The 18298-nt window shown below is 45.7% G+C and overlaps 1 protein-coding gene across 1 annotated transcript in view; it reads left to right on the top strand.

Annotated features, from left to right (window-relative positions):
* Nucleotides 1-18298, top strand: part of IKBKB (inhibitor of nuclear factor kappa B kinase subunit beta) — a 616380-nt gene that overhangs the window by 402647 nt on the left and 195435 nt on the right. The window contains exon 10 of the mRNA XM_086943580.1: nucleotides 1093-1222. Within this exon, the coding sequence (XP_086799706.1) occupies nucleotides 1093-1222 (130 nt within the window). The remainder of the gene's footprint in view (nucleotides 1-1092; nucleotides 1223-18298) is intronic.

The raw sequence follows: 18298 nt of genomic DNA, 5'->3' as shown, positions 1-18298 counted from the left end.
GATTAAGCAGCCAGGGGTTACTCTCGAAGCTGGGTCTAGTGGCTCAGTTGACTAATGCATCCACTGCAGGGGCCTGTGTTCGACCTCATGGTCACAGGCGGTCGTCCACTCATCCATCTAAAGTCGATAAAATGAGTACCATTGAGTTGGGTAGCAATAAACCACTGTTATTCAGTGCCAAGATACCTACGGGTGAACGTGCGCTTTACAAATACAGTGTGACATAGCAAATAATAACACATAGTAAAGACGGTGTACAGTCTCTGATGCAACTTATAAAAATAATATGGCTTTAATTGATAGGTAAGTAAGAGGAGCAGTTAAAAGTAGTACCTTCTCCAAAAACTAATAGGTGCTGTCACCTATTTGATCTGAGATGCATTTTCAAACTTGTTTTGCCCTTCCTTTTTAAGGTGCTTGATTTTTAAATTACAATAAGCTCATGACTTGTCTTTTCCTATGGAGCAGTGTCCCAACGCTGTTGATAATCTTCAGGACTTATTTGGTTTATTACGGTGTCACTAAACACAGGTCACTGTTTGGGACAAAGGGACAAGACCGAGGAAAGCCATAGGTTAAGTTTGCTATGCTTCTCTGGCCTTCTCTTTTAATGCGGTCTTGCTCAGAGTGCAAATTGAACAACTCAGTTTAATGTTCAGTAAATTGGTAAAAAATAATATTTAGCCCTAAAACAACCCACCATAACAAAAAAGGTCCCTCCCAAAACAGAAGTACAGTAGAAACTAGTCCAGGATTGGGCAGGGTGTTTATTAACGGATCTTTGGGTTTATTATAGACCATCTTTCTCATAATGTTTTTCCTTCCTGTATGCTTTATTTTACCAGCAGCGAAGCCTCTTCTGTTCAGATGGGTGCAATTGATATTTTTTTTATTTACATGGATGTTTTGGTGATAGTGTCCTCCATTTATGATGGGTCAAAGTTGTCATCTTGGGTCCTTTTTAAAGATATTTCCCAGTTTCCCAATCTTCCCCTTTGTTTCCCTTCGTTTCCATTCTGCTAATTTCTCTTTTTTTCCATCTCATCCTTCCTTCCCTGCCACTTAATAACGGTGCTTCTTTGTCTACTGCAGAGTCCTGGCAGAGAAGCTGGAGAAATGGCTACAACTGATGCTATTGTGGCAGCCGCGTCAAAGGGGAACTCATCCAACGTATGGCCCCCATGGGTGTTTCCGGGCACTGGACGATATCCTCAATTTAAAAGTGAGTTTAAAATGGGATACCATGCTTACTTTTCCAGAGAGAAGGTGTTGTGGACTGGTAACCAGAGAGCAGAAAGTGTTGCATGAAGACATGGCAAGAGGGCTAAAAGGGTCCCTGAATCAAGGTACTGAGCGTCTCATGACCCAAGGCATGGCATGAACATTGTATGTAACATGAAGGATTTAAATGAGTCGGGTCTTAAGCCAGATGGGGAGACTTTGAAAAGGCATGCCATTACACACTCATGTTGAAATAGAGATTCTGGTTGGTTAAGTCCTAAAGCCGGATAAAACGGCTGGAGCAGGTATGAAAGGACCATGTAGGTTTGAATAACCCAGGAAAGCCTAACATGGACTGAGACTGTTACACAAGAGGCTGACATGGATATATACTTAAGCTACGGGTACCCCATAAAGGGCAGTATCCACTACGAACGCCCAAGAGAAAAACTAGAAGACAATGGCTGAGGGTCCTTTTTCAAATTTAGAAGTGGATTGTGAGATGCCCTTCTAGAGAAAAACAGTCGGATAACATCCCCAGCACAGTAGCTTATAGGTATATAGGTATGGACACTTTATAGAACACACCACAGTCTTGGCATGACGCAATTTGTTCATATGTGCTTGCACCTATGAGTGCAGGTTCGTTCATATGTCTTTCATGAGGTTCAGGCTTAGTTTAATTGCCTGTTGTCTGCTCAGTAGGAGACTGTTTACTTCTTTGTGCTCCTGTGAAGAGGGTGAGTTGGTTTGCGTTTGTTCCTATGCAAGTTTGAGATTGTTAGCTTAGTATGTGAATTTGTTCAAGCCGCAATGGCCCAGGATCTGTGAGTTATTAATTCTGCCAGTCAGCCACCATGCCGTAATCCCAATATTCATTAGTGCTTTATGGATGACCGAGGTTTTTTTCCCTGAACAACCTTTTGTATCCTAATTCAGATCATGGGCAATATTTAGACCAGTCTTCCATCTAGCATCCTTCACAAGGTTCTTGGAATAGGGGCTTATAGTACAACTCTGGTCTCACCTTCAAATGATGATTTCTTCAACAGCTTCAAAATAGGCTACAGACCAAATAAGGATTTTGAAACCACCTAAATTGCTATATGGAAAAGCGTCACTTTGCTAGAGACCAAGTCCAAGACTCTGAAATGATTCCCCCCTTAATCTGCACAGAAACTTTGACAAAGTGCACTATTGATTTCTCCACAAGTAGCTAGTGGACACCTCTTTTAGAATCGGTGGAACAACTTCAGAGTTTCAGGTTGTAAGTGTCTAACTGCAGTCAAGTAAGCAGGTGAATCTGAGGGACTTCTCTGAAATCACCAGGCCATGTGCAGTGTGCTCCTGGGATCAGCTTTGTCACCAGTCATCAGCTGTCACACTGACTATATCCAGATCCATGTAAGAATGACTCAGGATCTAGGCGACTGTTGGATTCTCTATGCTTGTCTGATTTGTGGGACAATCCATAGATCGCAATTAGATCTGTCTCAATGGATCAAAAATGTAAATCATACTACAAGGATGCAGCGAAGTTGCTCCTGCTGGACTCTTCCTCCTCCGTGGGCTCCCCCTCACCTTAGGACATGTCTGAAAGCTATGTTGTCTATGAGTCAGAACTGTTTCATTCACTAAGTAAATAATGTGACCAAGAATGTATTTCACTGAAGCAAGATGGCTCATTCGAGGAAATTCCTCAAGGCTCATCAACCCTACGAATAATCCTCACTAATCCTGCAGCTGTAGCATAATGATTTAGTGTGTCCGACTTCACATTTAATCCTTTAATTGAAGGGAGGCCTTAGTGACAAGGGGAGGAGTCCTAGCTCTGAGCTGTTGAGGACTGACTTGCATGTTGCGCTGCCTACCCTTGGAGACTTATGGCACATGCTGGGAGAAAATCCAGGCGCTCTGGCAGTGAGATAGTGGTGAATAGCACTGACCAGCATGCTGGCAGGAGGACTGATGTAGAGTTCGAGGGTGTCACAAGGTTCCAGTGGTGACCAGCAGGAGAACAAAAGGTCTTTGTTCAGACCGGGTGCACAGTGGGCATGGGGATAGGAAAGAGATGTTGTGCCCAAGTTAATAAGGCTGCCTAGCCTGTGTCTCCACAGTCCCCACCTGGCAGTCTGAACCCTGGAAAGAAGAAAGCTCGATGAGATTTCTTGTGACTGCCAACTGAAGAGAAGAGTGGGAGGCGAGAACAGCAGAGAAAAGTGAACTAGTTGACATATTACACACTGCAGAACACAAGTTAAGGCAAGGCCTGAGGAGAATGAGCGCGCTGCTGCTGAAAAGAGTAAATATAAAGGGTGAACAACTCGCTGGCAGCCCCCAAAGGCAGATAAAAAACAGCAGAATATAAATTCACCTGAATATACAGTGATGCTTTGGAATAGTTGAATGTAAAAGAGGACACCTCAGATGAATCATTGGATCCGCATAACTATTGAATGAGTGGTAGCAATAGTTAAACTATCATTGGCAAAAACAATAGGTCTTGCCGTTGCCATTTCTTTTTACCAATGCAAACTTATTGGCTTTGGCAGTGCTATTTACAGGTGCCGGTCAGAATTGGCAACAATACAATATTTATTAATTAAGGTATTGACACCAACAATGAAGTAAATAAAAACACTGTGACTGTTAATATGTTTGCATGCACATGTACGTGTCATGATGCTATGGCTTTGCCAGCATCTCTGTGCATGGGTAAAGATGCAGTATTTTGGGCTTTGTATTAATTTACAATTTTATGGTTTTGGACACCCATTTTGGAGTGATAAATGAATTTTTTTTTTAAAGCTTGTCGAAAAACACCAAATCGTATAGCAATGAATTCCAGGGAGACGAAAGGAAAAAAGGTGGTTTGAATTCTGCTGATTGACCCACGGGGCATGTAAGGACTGACGTATGCTGACACAATTTCAGTATCTCCTGCTTATTTGAAAAGAGATCTTTACACTATAGCTGCAAATGTAATATAAGGGCATACAGAGGGTAAGCCAATATGTGTTGATGACAGTATACTGAACTAGGGGTATGTTGTTGATAATGAACAAAACATTGGTTTTTGTAATGGTGAATTATAGGGGTTTAGCAACCAAACTGTTGAATCGCCACAAAGATCCCTTTTTTATAAACTTGACTCGTATAATTTTCGGCAAAGGGCACATCATGCTTTGGGCGGTTCGAGGTGCATTGCACAGTGCTGGGGTGCGGGAGGGGGAGTTCTGGTAGTCCAGGGCTTTAGGTTCATTGTGCAAGCAAAATATAGAGTACTTTTTGGGTCTTGCCTGACCCAGCGCTTGCGCTGGTCTGGACAGACCTTAAGTAAGAAGGTCTTCAAAAAATGCTTCAGCCGGCTACAGCTTGCAGTGAATGTGCGCAGATGCGCGCTTGAGCGGAGGCACCATATGGCGTGGGTATGCTGCACGCGCACCACTCGTGCACATGCACTGCAAGCTGTGCCCGGCGGTAGCATTTTTCCCCCGCGATCACTTTCACTTTGGCCCCAAAGTTAACTTCCTGTTTTTTTTTTAAAATCGTGGGTTTTTTTTGTCAGTCCCCCCGGGGCATAAGCAGGCATCCACTTCTGTCTTTTTTGCTGCGATCAGCTGTCCTGACAGAAGTGGATGCCTGCTTGTACCCCGCGGGAACTGAAAGCAAACACAAGCATGCATCCACTTCTTTTTGCTGCGATCAGGCCGACCCTGGTCAGTGGTATTATTAAAGATAAGAATTTTATTGTGGCATCTATCATGTTGGTTAGCAAATTGCTTGCCAGTAAAGTTACTGCTGCACAAAACGGGCTGAGTTTGCCTTAAAAGGATACCAACGCACTGGCCGCGGCGCAGATGCCGACGTGCTTGTCCGCTATCACAGCCATTCATCATCTGCCCTCTCCCTGCCCCTCTGTCCCCGGAATTAATCCAATTAAATCTATTATGGGATTTACGCAGCGCAACACAGAATTCCATGGATCTCTACAGATATGTTCTCTTTATGCCTGACTTTGATATGTTGATATTGGCTGGCTTGGAGAGCAGGGTCTATTTCTAAACCCACCGGCCTAATCCAGCCTTGAGGGCACTCTCCGTGCCTGCGAGGTTTCCAGGGGGGTCAGGAGATAGGTAAATTGCGACAGGTGCTCACTCTGCGTGCTTGCGCAGGAATACCAGAATGGGAAAACCCTGCCGCTCTGCACGTGGAGCAGAGCCAAGTTACTGCTGTTTAACCCATTCGTGCATTGGTAAGAGAGCCCAGGGGTAATGGCCTATGTTATGTTATGTTATATGTATTTATATGGCGCACGGCTGCCCCAGCAAAGGGGCGTCCCGGCGCAGACTGTTCGTTCCTCAGAGGGTGGTTGCTGCTGATGGAATATTGCAGAAGACAACATGATTAACAGAAGAGGTAGGTTTTTATGGCCTTTCTGAAGGACAGCAAGTTGTTAAGTCCGCGTATCTGTGCTGGAAGTTTATTCCAGAGCCTAGCTGCTAGGTATCTGAAAGAGCGACCGCCCATCCGGGCTAGTTTAATGGGATATATGATGTTACAACGCGGACTTTTACTCCGCATACCGTTACAACGCGGTTTTTACAACGCGGATACTGTAACAACGCATGTATTTACAACGCATTTTTTTACAACGCAGGTACCTTTACAACGCAGACCATTACAACGTAAGTATTGGTAAGTATATGTTAATATTAATAATATAATAGTAACTTAATTTTAAAAATATAATTTAATGTAATTTTAAATAATTTAATTTCCGTTAATTATTTTTAATTTAAATTAATATTACTTTATTTTTACCATGTACCCCTGTACCCCAGAAACTAAAAACTGACCCTAAACCCCAAAAATAAATTAAAGTAATTTTATGAAATATAATTTAAATTAATTATTGAAAATTAAAAAAAATATAACTTTATTTTTACCCTGTACCCCTGTACCCCAAAAACTCAAAACTGACCCTCAACCCCAAAAATAATGCAATGTAATTTAATTTAATTTATTTACTATTAAATAATTTAATTTAAAATTAAATTTAATTTATTTTTACCCTGTACCCCAAAAACTGAAAACTGACCCTGAACCCTAAAAATACCCCTTTACCCAAAAACTAAAAACTGACCCTGAACCCTAAAAATACCCCTTTACCCAAAAACTGAAAACTGACCCTGAACCCTAAAAATACCCCTTTACCCAAAAACTGAAAACTGACCCTGAACCCTAAAAATACCCCTTTACCCAAAAACTGAAAACTGACCCTGAACCCTAAAAATACCCCTTTACCCAAAAACTGAAAACTGACCCTGAACCCTAAAAATACCCCTTTACCCAAAAACTAAAAACTGACCCTGAACCCTAAAAATACCCCTTTACCCAAAAACTGAAAACTGACCCTGAACCCTAAAAATACCCCTTTACCCAAAAACTGAAAACTGACCCTGAACCCTAAAAATACCCCTTTACCCAAAAACTAAAAACTGACCCTGAACCCTAAAAATACCCCTTTACCCAAAAACTGAAAACTGACCCTGAACCCTAAAAATACCCCTTTACCCAAAAACTGAAAACTGACCCTGAACCCTAAAAATACCCCTTTACCCAAAAACTGAAAACTGACCCTGAACCCTAAAAATACCCCTTTACCCAAAAACTGAAAACTGACCCTGAACCCTAAAAATACCCCTTTACCCAAAAACTGAAAACTGACCCTGAACCCTAAAAATACCCCTTTACCCAAAAACCCAAAACTGACCCTAACCCCTAAAAATACCCCTTTACCCCAAACATATAACATTTAAAAAATAACTATATACTTACCAATACTTACGTTGTAATGGTATGCGTTGTAAAGGTACCTGCGTTGTAAAAAAATGCGTTGTAAAAACATGAGTTGTAACAGTATCCGCGTTGTAATGGATGCGTTGTAACAGTAGTGCGTTGTAAAAAATGCGTTGTAACAGGTGCACACCGTTTAATGCGGGGGACAATGGCAAGGTTCTGTCCTTCCGACCGTAACGCGCGTCGGGGGTATAAAATGAAAGGAGTGGGCACAGCATGGGGGGGGTGGAGGCAGATTTCAGGATTTTAAAAGCGAGGCACAGCGTTTTGAAGTAGATCCTCTTCTCTACTGGAAGCCAGTGAAGTTTCAGAAGGGTGTTAGTTATAGGCTTGTGGCGGGGAAGTCCAGTGAGTGCTCTCGCGGCGGCGTTCTGGACTCTTTGTAATCTAGCTTTCTCTGCAACATTCATCCCTAGCAGCAGGGAGCTAGCGTAGTCTAGCCGTGAGAGAATAGCTGACTGTACCACCAGTTGGCGGGTTTGGTGGTCAAAGTATTTTAGGATAGGTCTTAGGTTACGCAGAATCCCAAAACAGTTTGCTGCCACTTTTTTGTGTGATGAGTAAAATTCAGGGCTGAGTCCACCCATACTCCTAGGTTTTGGGATCCGGTGGTTGCCCCATTGCCTCAGGCCACCAGTTGTTCCCCCAGGCAGTAGTATCTTTGCCTACTAGCAAGACCTCCGTCTTGCCGGCGTTGAGCTGGAGATAGTTTAATGTCATCCAGCTGGTAATGTAAGCGAGAGTCTGTTTTAAGTTTTGCGCTCCCAAGCCGTTCTCATCCTTCAATGCCACCACCAGCTGGGTGTCGTCAGCGTAGGACACTAACGACAACCCGTCCATGCAGCTGGGTGTTGAGCGCCAGTGCTTGTTGTAAACGAGAGCTGCTCTTCAGCGATAAGAAGAGCCTCAGAAACTTTGGAGAATAGCAGTAATTCTACTTAGCCTAACTTAGGAAGGTGGTGGATATTCTCACTTAGGTAATATCTGTTGCCAGTCATACAAAGAATCCCGATGATATGATTTCCAGCAGAATCATTTCTAACAGGACTCATGTAGAGTAAAGACTTGAGGCCCTACTCACACAGGCATTTTTGATTGTAAACATACTTTTATGGTCAAAAATGCATTGAGTTATATCTGTCAGGAGTTCACAGAAAAAGAATCCTGACAGGGGTAAATGGCTTTACCAGTGCAGATTTCTCCATCACGAGTGCAGAGAAATCCACACACACAACCACACACACAACCTTACACAACCACACACAACCACAACCACACACAAGCACACACACACACCCAACCACACACCCACAACCACACACACACACACAACCATACACACACAACCACACACACACACACAGAACCACACACACACAACCACACACACACACACAACCATACACACACACAATCAACCACACACACACACACACAATCAACCACACACACACAATCAACCACACACACACAATCAACTACACACACAATCAACCACACACACAACCACACACACACACACACAACCATACACACACAGCCATAAACACACACAACCATACACACACAAGCAACCATACACACACACACAACCATACACACAACCATACACACAACCATACACACACACAACTACACACACAAACATACACGCACACAACCACACACACAACCACATCCCACCACACACAACCACACACACCCACACACACACAACCACACACACACACCACACACGCACACAACCACACACACACACCACACACACACACCACACACACACACACACCACACACACACAACCACACACACACCACACACACAACCTCACATGCAACCACACCCAACCACACCCACCAACAACCACACCCACCAACAACCACACCCACTCACAACCACACACACAACCACACAAACACTCAACCACACACACAACCACACACATACTACACACACACAACCACACACACCCACACACAACCACAACCACACACCCACACACCCACAACCATGCACACACAACCACACACACACAACCATACACACACACAACCATACACACACACAACCATACACACACCCATACACACCCATACACACACACACCCACACACACACACACCCACACACACACACACACACAACCATACACACACACACACACACACACAACCATACACACACACACCCATACACACACACACCCATACACACACACAACCATACACACACACAACCACAAACACACCCACACCCAACCCCCACACCCAACCCCCACACCCAACCCCCACACCCAACCCCCACACCCAACCCCACACCCAACCCCACACCCAACCCCACACCCAACCCCACACCCAACCCCACACCCAACCCCACACCCAACCCCACACCCAACCACACACCCAACCACACACCCAACCACACACCCAACCACACACCCACAATCACACACAACAAACCACACGGACACAACCACACACACAACCATACACACACACAACCACAACCACACACACAACCACAACCACAACCACACACACACACATACACACCCACCCCCAACCCCCGGCCACTCAATGCCTATCAGCCTCCTCTCAGCCAGGCAGCACGATCGTGATCAGTTTCATTTTCACGGCCGCGTTTGCGGTGAAAGTGTTTGCGTTTCTAGTTTTATTCAGCATTCACTCTTGTTTCCTAGTGCTTGACAATCCAATTCCTACAATATTTAGGCAGCCTGCACGTCTCCTGTCAACCATACCACTCCATGCATTTTCTCCGATCCACATAGATATCAGTGGTACAGACAAAGGTAACCAGGTTTCTTATCCTTCCTACAAGCAATAACCAGAATGCTAAACTGCATTTGTGCCTCACTCAGTTTTAAACAGCAAACAGTTATTCTAATCGGTTTGTTTCACAGAGGTTGTGTCTTAGGAGAAGGGCAGTGGCACTCGCATGGCACTATACTCTAGTGTGTCCAAAACAGTTGTTTAAAAAAAAAGTTTTACGAAAAATGTACTCTTAAAAAATTCTGATTCCACCAGAATTCGAGTCCTCCACAACACGCTGTTTTTTTGGCTGTCAGCTGTGAAAAGGAGACCAATATTGCCCCCATTTTTTATTATTCTGTATCCTCGGTTCAATACTGGTGTGCTTTTTTAACTTGTCTCTAGTTCATTGCTAATCTTACCGTTCTAATTCAAATTGTGTTAGCTTTGGCTTATTTGCAATGCAAACTTTATCTCAATAAGTTGCTGTAACAAGCTGCAAGTCTGCTACGGAAGCCCATTTATTTGCTAATTATTTTCCACATAGGGTTGTAAGACCATAAAGTGGAGTTTTCAGGATTTTGAATAGTTTCTTGTTTTAAGATGTTACTCTCTCCTGCGCACCCCACTCCTGTACTAAGGTTAAGAGTGACCTGGCACCCGCCTTTCAGATTTTCCTGCATCCACCCGAGTCTCGCCTGGCACTGGTGCGACCCAGCCTGGCACACACCGATTGATGATCTCCGCACCTCCTTCTAGAGCCCAGCTCACTTCTGTTTGCAGTCTGTCACTCACCCCTCACCTCCCTGGCACTCACCCTTCACACCTCAGGCCTGGCAGTCACTCCTCGCACCTGGCACTCACCCTTCTCCCTCTCTGGCACTCAGCATTGACTCTCTGTGACACTCAACTTTCACCTCCCTGACACTCACCCTCGACCCTTCTGGTACTCATACTTCCCCCCTCGGCACATATCCTTCACCTCCCTGATACTCACCCATGTCCCTCCTGGCATTCACTACTCGCCCCCTTGGCACTCACCCTTAACCTCTATGGCACTAGCCCTTCATCCCCCTGGCCTGCAGCTAGCCTTCACCCCTTGCACTCACCCTTTCCTTCCATGGCACTCACCCTTGACCCTCCTGACTCTTACGTCTCACCTTCATGGCACTCAACCTTCATCTCCTTGGCACTCACCCTTCATCCCCCTGACCTGGCAGTCACCCTTGTCCCTCCTGGCATTCACTCCTCACCTCCCTGCCACTTCCCCTTGACCCTCCTGGCACTACCCCGGTTTCCCCCAAGAACAAAAAATAACAAGATTTGGCATAGCCAATAGGGTCCCGCCTTTGGGACCTTATACGTGTTTAGCCACGCAACAGTTGATATTGTTGCACCAAGGATATTGTGCTGCATAACTAAATACTTAGAACGTCCCAAAAGCGAGACCTATTACCTATGCCAATGCTTGTTCATTCAGGGTACACCCCTGGGCCCTGAGGGGTAGCAGCACTAATTTAAAAACAGTAACATTCCACCCTCTGTGAACTTGGACAGACACCACAGAGAGATATGCAATTGTGCTGGGAACATGGGAGGTGGAATAGCTACTTTTGATCAGTGCTTATCTGCCCTGGGTCTACAAAATAAAACATTGCAGACATCGGGCGCTCTCTTGACAGACCCACCAACGGCAGTAACAATGGTGGGTGAGATTTCAGTTTAGTAAAAGATTTAGTAAAGGATGCATGAAAGGATAAACACCAATCCAAAACACTTGTTATGCAATATTCATACTAAACTAAGTAGTTTTCTATGTGGCGAGGTACTGATCTATATATTTAGTGGACTTCATGGTACCGAAAGGCACTTCTCCTCTGGGGTCATAACTTATCCTTTAGGATCAATTATTTCTTTACCAAACAGCTATATATTAATAGATTCTCCGATAAAAGACGTCTAGCCAAGGTAGTCTGTGATCACTCCCCTGTTGTGCTAAAACTAAACACCAAAACTAGAAAGTGATTTGGGGATTGGTGCTTAGCCTCATGGTACCTCGTGAATGAAGTGGTTGACAAACTGCTACTTGCATCAGAAAATTCGTATTGTGGCATGTAACAATAAATACACATCCTGTGCCTACTCCTGCCATCTACTGTTAGGCTTGGACATGTGCAAGTTGTTTTTCTTCTAAGTCTTTTTGAGTCACGAGGTACTGTGACACCAACTATTGCTGGTAATGTGCATGGGTAGTGGCTCAATTTTTCTCCGCCATCTGGTTCCGATGTGTTCCTTTTGAGCTTCATTTCGATGCTGCATACTGGTCTTGATGGGCACTTTCAATTCCATCTGCGTCTTCGGTTGAAGAAAGTGTGTCTACTTCAGTTACAAGCATTCTAGTCGTCTCTCTTTAGCTTCCATTGTTGACTACTTTGACGCCCATTCGGGCCTCCTTCCATTTCTTGACATGCAGCCATAATGGAAAGGACTCCATTCCGCTACTGCCTGAAGTGTCGAGCACAGTACATAAAGGCAGACCTTCATCAGGTTTGCAACTGATGTCTGTACCCAGACCATCAGGAAGGCTCTCTTGGCGTGCTTAGCTTTTTGAAAGAAAAAAGACTCTCCAATACCGTCGGGATTGTCAACTTGCGTCCCCATCTGTGATGCACTGATGTTCTGAAACCCATCCCTGGGTCTGTTCGGCAGCTGGAGCGTTCCAGGGCAGACATTTAACTTTAGTAGCAGGAGGAGGAAGCATCCTCCAGCGTCAATGAGCCTCTATCCGTCCATCGCCCTTCTACCAGTTGGCCGTAGTGAGTATCATTGCCTCACCTTCCATCGGCCAGCACCACTCTAAAGCAGAGCATCACACTTGAGCGTCGCGCCTCAAGCTCATAGGCCAGCCATGAGACCTCCGGTCCGCCAGTGCCACACAGCCATGGTTGACACCGAGATGCTGACAGGAGTACACTGCATGGCATTGAAGTACAGCTTCAAGACATGCCCTTGCAACTTAGCAAGCTGTTCTGCTCCCACCGCACAACCGCTTCGAAGCAAAGCTCAACATCACAGACTTCAGAGCCAAAATCAAGTTTGTGCCAGCAGACCATAAGACTCACTTGGCTCCGAGGAAGCCAACTTCCAGAGCTCCGTTCTTCGTCTCTCCGAGGATCGGGAGCAACCTATCCCTTACCAGCTTAGAGGAACTCAACACCAGACAGCAGCAAATTCATATTCAGCCTGGAACTGGGCAAATCTTGGCTAAACCTGTTCTTCAGGCCAAACATTATTTCCTTACAAGAAGAAATCCACTTTTGAGAAGGCCATCAATGCACCTTTGAACATGGCTCCTAAAAAAAACCTCTAAGCCACGATAAGAGCACAACACTAGCACTTCCATCTCACACTTAACCTACTCCTTCCCTGCCGCCTTCGCCACACTATCACCCAGTCTCCCCACTGCTACCAGTGGACCCTCTGTTAGTCTCCTCTGGTTTAGAGTGGATGGCCCTAGGTCTCTCAATGACCCCTAGGATGCACCTTATGACACTTCACCACATGAGACCGAGCCGGACCTATATCCATCTAAACCTTCCGCTTCGAATGATACAACTGCGTATCATGAGGCAGCTGCTTCTCTTAAAGTTGAGATGCATAAGAAGGTTGATCAGGATAACTTCCTCATAGTGCCTCTATCTTCCACTCAAAGATCCTTGCAATACCTTCCAGTGCTTTAGGGGATGTTTAAACTGGCCTCAGCCCTCCTTAAGGAGCCAGTTTATGTGCATGCCATTACACTAAGGGTGAACAAGAAGTTTATAATTTCTCCCTTTGACCATCCTTACATCCAGGGACAGCATTCACCAGACTCTTTAGTGGTGCACACTGCAAAGAAACGTTCATACTTGCTGGGCATGGCTACCCCCCCCCCCCCCCCCTCCCCCCCCCCCACCCAATGGTCCAGGAGATTAAGTAGGTTAATGCAGCGGAAAAGGGAGAGGTCCAATCCGCTGCACCTTGACATATCGCTAATTCTGTAGGGTTCCTCTCGGTGCAACTGTGCTCACTGGAACCATATGGAGGAGTTGTCGCAACACCCCGGACTAGTGCAAAAAGTGTAGTCAGGAGTTGGTATCGGAAGGTAAAATTATCTCCACTACCAACATTAGGTGTGTCTTGGATACAGCAGACACTGCTACCTGGGGCATGAAAACTAGTATTGTTCTATGCAGACACACCTGTCTGCATGCTTCTTGTTTTCATTCAGAGGTTCTGCAGCAACTGGTTAACTTGCGTTTCGATGGTGAACATCTCCCTCAGCCTCAAGTTGACCCGATGCTGAAAAAGAATAAGAAGTATACCGAAACAGACAAAGCCATGGGTGGGTTCCTTGTAGATCCCTGTGGGTTGTGTCTCCTTTTGCCATTTGCAGTTCCATGGCAGAGCCGAAACCACCACTCCTGGGGTATCCACCGCCTTCCCCTAACGCCAACAGCAAACACTCTCATGAGGTTACGACAGGGGGATACAAGGGCAGTAACAGCTGTGGTAGGGAAAATCTGCAACACTCAAAGGAGCCGCACCTGCCAAGCAGTGACTCCCTTCCCCCCCGACCATTTAACCCCAGTCGGGGTAAGTTTGCAGATTGCAGAAGTTTTCACCCCGCCAAGCGGAGATCACCTCGGACAAGTGTATTCTAGATATTATAGTGAAGATATAATGCCTAAAACACAGGCAAACACGCTTGGCAGAAAACATCAGCGTCTTCTCCAAGAATAAATGCATGCACTACTCAGAAAAGGGGCTATAGAACATGTGCTGCCACAGCAGCGCAGCAACCTTATACTTCCTGACCCCAAAAAGGCTAAGCCATTCAGGCCTATCCTCTACCTCGGGCCTCTCAACAACTATGATCTATCAGAGCACTTTCACATGTTGACGCTTCAGGATGTCATTCCTCTACTACAGCAAGGCTGCCCTCAACCTAAAGGACACCTACTTTCACCTATCCACCCTGCACATCGAAGCTTCCTCCGGTTGTGATAAATGGGCAGCATTATCAATTCTAAGTGCTGCCCTTTGGAGTAACAACAGCGCTCCGGATGTTTATAAAGTGTCTTTCAGTGGTAGCCATTGTCTTAGAAGAACTTATGTTCATGTCTTTCCTTACCTGGACGATTGGCTGATCAAGAGCACCACACAGCAACAATGCCTAGTGCAGCCTTTTCTTGGAGAAAAAATTGCCTTTTGAGTAGGAAAAGCCTCCTTGGCCCAGCAAGGATTAAGCATTCCATGCACTGCTACCTCTTTTTCAGCCACATTGCTAGGTGACACCCATAAAGGTCATGCACCTCTTGGGGATGATAGCCTCTTGTATTGCTACATTCCCACATGCCAGGTTACACATGCATCCTCTGCTGGAGTGCCTTGGAAGGTCATCTTTTATGTCTCTATGCTCCATCTACACCCTCAACCTTTGTGCTAGAAAAAAATAATCTAAAAATGGAGCTGATGCCTATGCTCATTACTAGCAGTCAGGGGTGGTTCCTGTGTCTGAACATTAGGGCTTCACACTTGTCAATTTTGGGAGTCATTTGGATGATTATTCCTAGCAGTAATTATTATCTGCAAACTTAACAAAATAGTGTGTGCCTTGGAGCCAGGCTGAAACTTCACCCTTCCTCACTCGAGGATCAGGCAGTTTCCAGAGGCACATGTGCAAGTAGTGCGCATATACCAGGTAACTTTTATTTTTAGGAGAGTGGGGGTGCTGTCAAGATTTGTGAGTAATATGTAGATTACAAGTTACAATTCCTAAAAAATGTTTTAGAGTTTTAAATGAACTGTACAGAAATCTGGCTGTACAGTGCGTGCCAGGCCTGAAATCCCTGTGGGTCTAAGCTTTTCCTCTTCCCAATGATAATAAAGGTATGTGATCGAGATTGGTAATATAGAGGGGCTTTTAGTAATAATTTTTTTAAAAGCACCACGTAGTTCTTTAGACACTCGAAAAAACCCAATTAAATTTACTCAGATTGGCCTCTTTGGTCTCCAGATGGTTGGATTTAGCAGCCCAGGTCTGAGCAACTTCCGTCTTGCTGTTAGGCAGCTGAAGTACGAGGCAGTAAAAATTGTGCCCATGGGCAACACTGAGTGTTTCTTATAAAACTGAGAATACATCTGCTGCAAGCGCTGTCCCCAAGAGGCCCTACATTGGCCTTGCGTCAACACCTTGTTTCCAGAGCACTTATTAGTTCTGTCAAAAAGTGAACAGCAAAAATGTACTTAAATAAGATATTATATATGATATGCTTTTAATGTAGCAATTTGTTTTTGTGATTGCCTTTGAAATGCCACAAACTTATTTTCATGGTGTGTATAATTAATAAAGTTATAGGTGACTCTGTTCTGATTTTACAACAATAGTGCTTATTGTGATCTTGGTTATTCATGTTCTGAAAAACATTTGAGTACACAATGGAAGACTGTTCCCCTGGCATCCTGGACAATCTGCAGAGCGATGCAGCTGTTTGTAGTTGAGTAATTACACTATCCAACTTCATCTCAATACACTTTCAAAGTGGCAAAATGCAACGTGTTGGCAACCTGTAAATAGATACATGCATTGAGAAGTATTTGTTAAACGCAAGTTTTTTTTTTTTTAAATCTTTATTAATAGGAAGGAATAGTGGTTAATCAGTGACATACATTTTACGGTGTTTGTTACAGTCTGTATTTCTAAACATTGGTGTTTGACAAGAGACTCCATTGTCGCAAGGACTGTGTTACATTAAACCTTAGGCGACTAGTAAATACAGCAATCGATGGTCCTTTTGTTAACCCTGTGTTTCTCTAAACCCCTTCCCTCTTATACGATGCAAGTATGACTCACTTTTCTAGGGGGGCTGTATCAGCATTTGGAGGGACACCTACCAGTGGGCGGACGCTGGTTCTCTTGCTCCTGGGCTCCTGGGCTCCTGACGCTGTAGTCTCGCCGCCGCCGCTTTCCACCTTGCGGCTGGAGACTACAGCTCCCAGGGTGCTTTGCGCCCACTTCCGACTTCCGGTTTCCGGCCACAGCGCGCCCGGAGGCGCTACTTGTACTGGACGCTCCCTCGGTGGAGCGGGGGCTGTATCAGCATTTGGAGGGACACCTACCAGTGGGCGGACGCTGGTTCTCTTGCTCCTGGGCTCCTGGGCTCCTGACGCTGTAGTCTCGCCGCCGCCGCTTTCCACCTTGCGGCTGGAGACTACAGCTCCCAGGGTGCTTTGCGCCCACTTCCGACTTCCGGTTTCCGGCCACAGCGCGCCCGGAGGCGCTACTTGTACTGGACACTCCCTCCGCGTCGCGGGACGCGCGCGGGTCTGCCCCGGGCAAAGGGCGGGCCCTCTGTGGCCCTCAGAGGCACGAGGAGGACGGGACGGGCCACCGCTCCTGGCTCCAGCTTTGGACAAGGTACAGTCAAGCTCCTCTTCTTCCATCCCTATTGCCTTGAACTGCCGATAGCTATCACCAGGATAACTGTACACAGTCACTCAACTTCAATGTCCATCTGGGAAGAGCTGAATGCCCTCTGTGGCACACACTACATCCCGGATGCTCTATCCCCCCCCATAGTGTCTCGAGACACTGCTCAAACTACCTGCTCCCCCCAGGCTTCCCCCGCTACCACCCTCCCTCCACTTACTAATTGCAGCCCCACAGTACCCGGACCCAGTACAGCCTCATCACCTGTGGACAAGGCTGAGCCTCGATCCCCCCTACAATCGTCTCTTCTGGCCCAAATCGAGCGACTGCTTGTTACTGCTCTCTCTCCACTGGTTGCTAAAATACATGATTTGGGAGATAGACTGTGCAGGATTGAACAAACGGTATCTCAGTCATACCCACCGACTAGAATCACTGTTACTCCCATACGCTCTTCCCCCACTAATACCCACAAAAGGCCTACAGACAATGCTCCCAGGATTTTACAAACATGTGATTCCCCTGTTACACCACCGACTCAAAGTGATCACAATATCACCCGTATTCACGAGCATGTCCCACAAAGAGCTCCTGTGATCGCACTAGATAGAAGACACTGCATCGATTTACCCCCCGTAGCTGCCCCATATGTCACCATTCTCTCTGGGGTACCTGCTCTCCGACCAGGAAAACGTGAACTGCATCGGGACCTTTTGAACAAAGCCATTTATTGGCTCCAAAACAATAGACCATTACCTTCCCTGCTAGACGGTGGGATACAGAGCGTCAGAAGGGTGGGGTGGCTTGGTCATCTGCCCAAAAATGTTCCGGGGGACTTGATTCTGGTTAGGTTTAAGGACAAGAATACTGCCCCCTACTTGCGTTCTATCCAGCCAAAACTTGGTGATGGCTCCATTCGTATCTGGGACCTCCATGACTTTTATCCTGGTCCTCGAGCACCGATTCACAATAACAG

The sequence above is a fragment of the Lissotriton vulgaris genome, chromosome 11 (genome assembly GCF_964263255.1).
Source record: "Lissotriton vulgaris chromosome 11, aLisVul1.2, whole genome shotgun sequence".
Taxonomy (NCBI): domain Eukaryota; kingdom Metazoa; phylum Chordata; class Amphibia; order Caudata; family Salamandridae; genus Lissotriton; species Lissotriton vulgaris.
The sequence above is the reverse complement of the archived record's forward strand: the minus strand, read 5'-3'. Positions and strand labels throughout refer to the sequence as shown.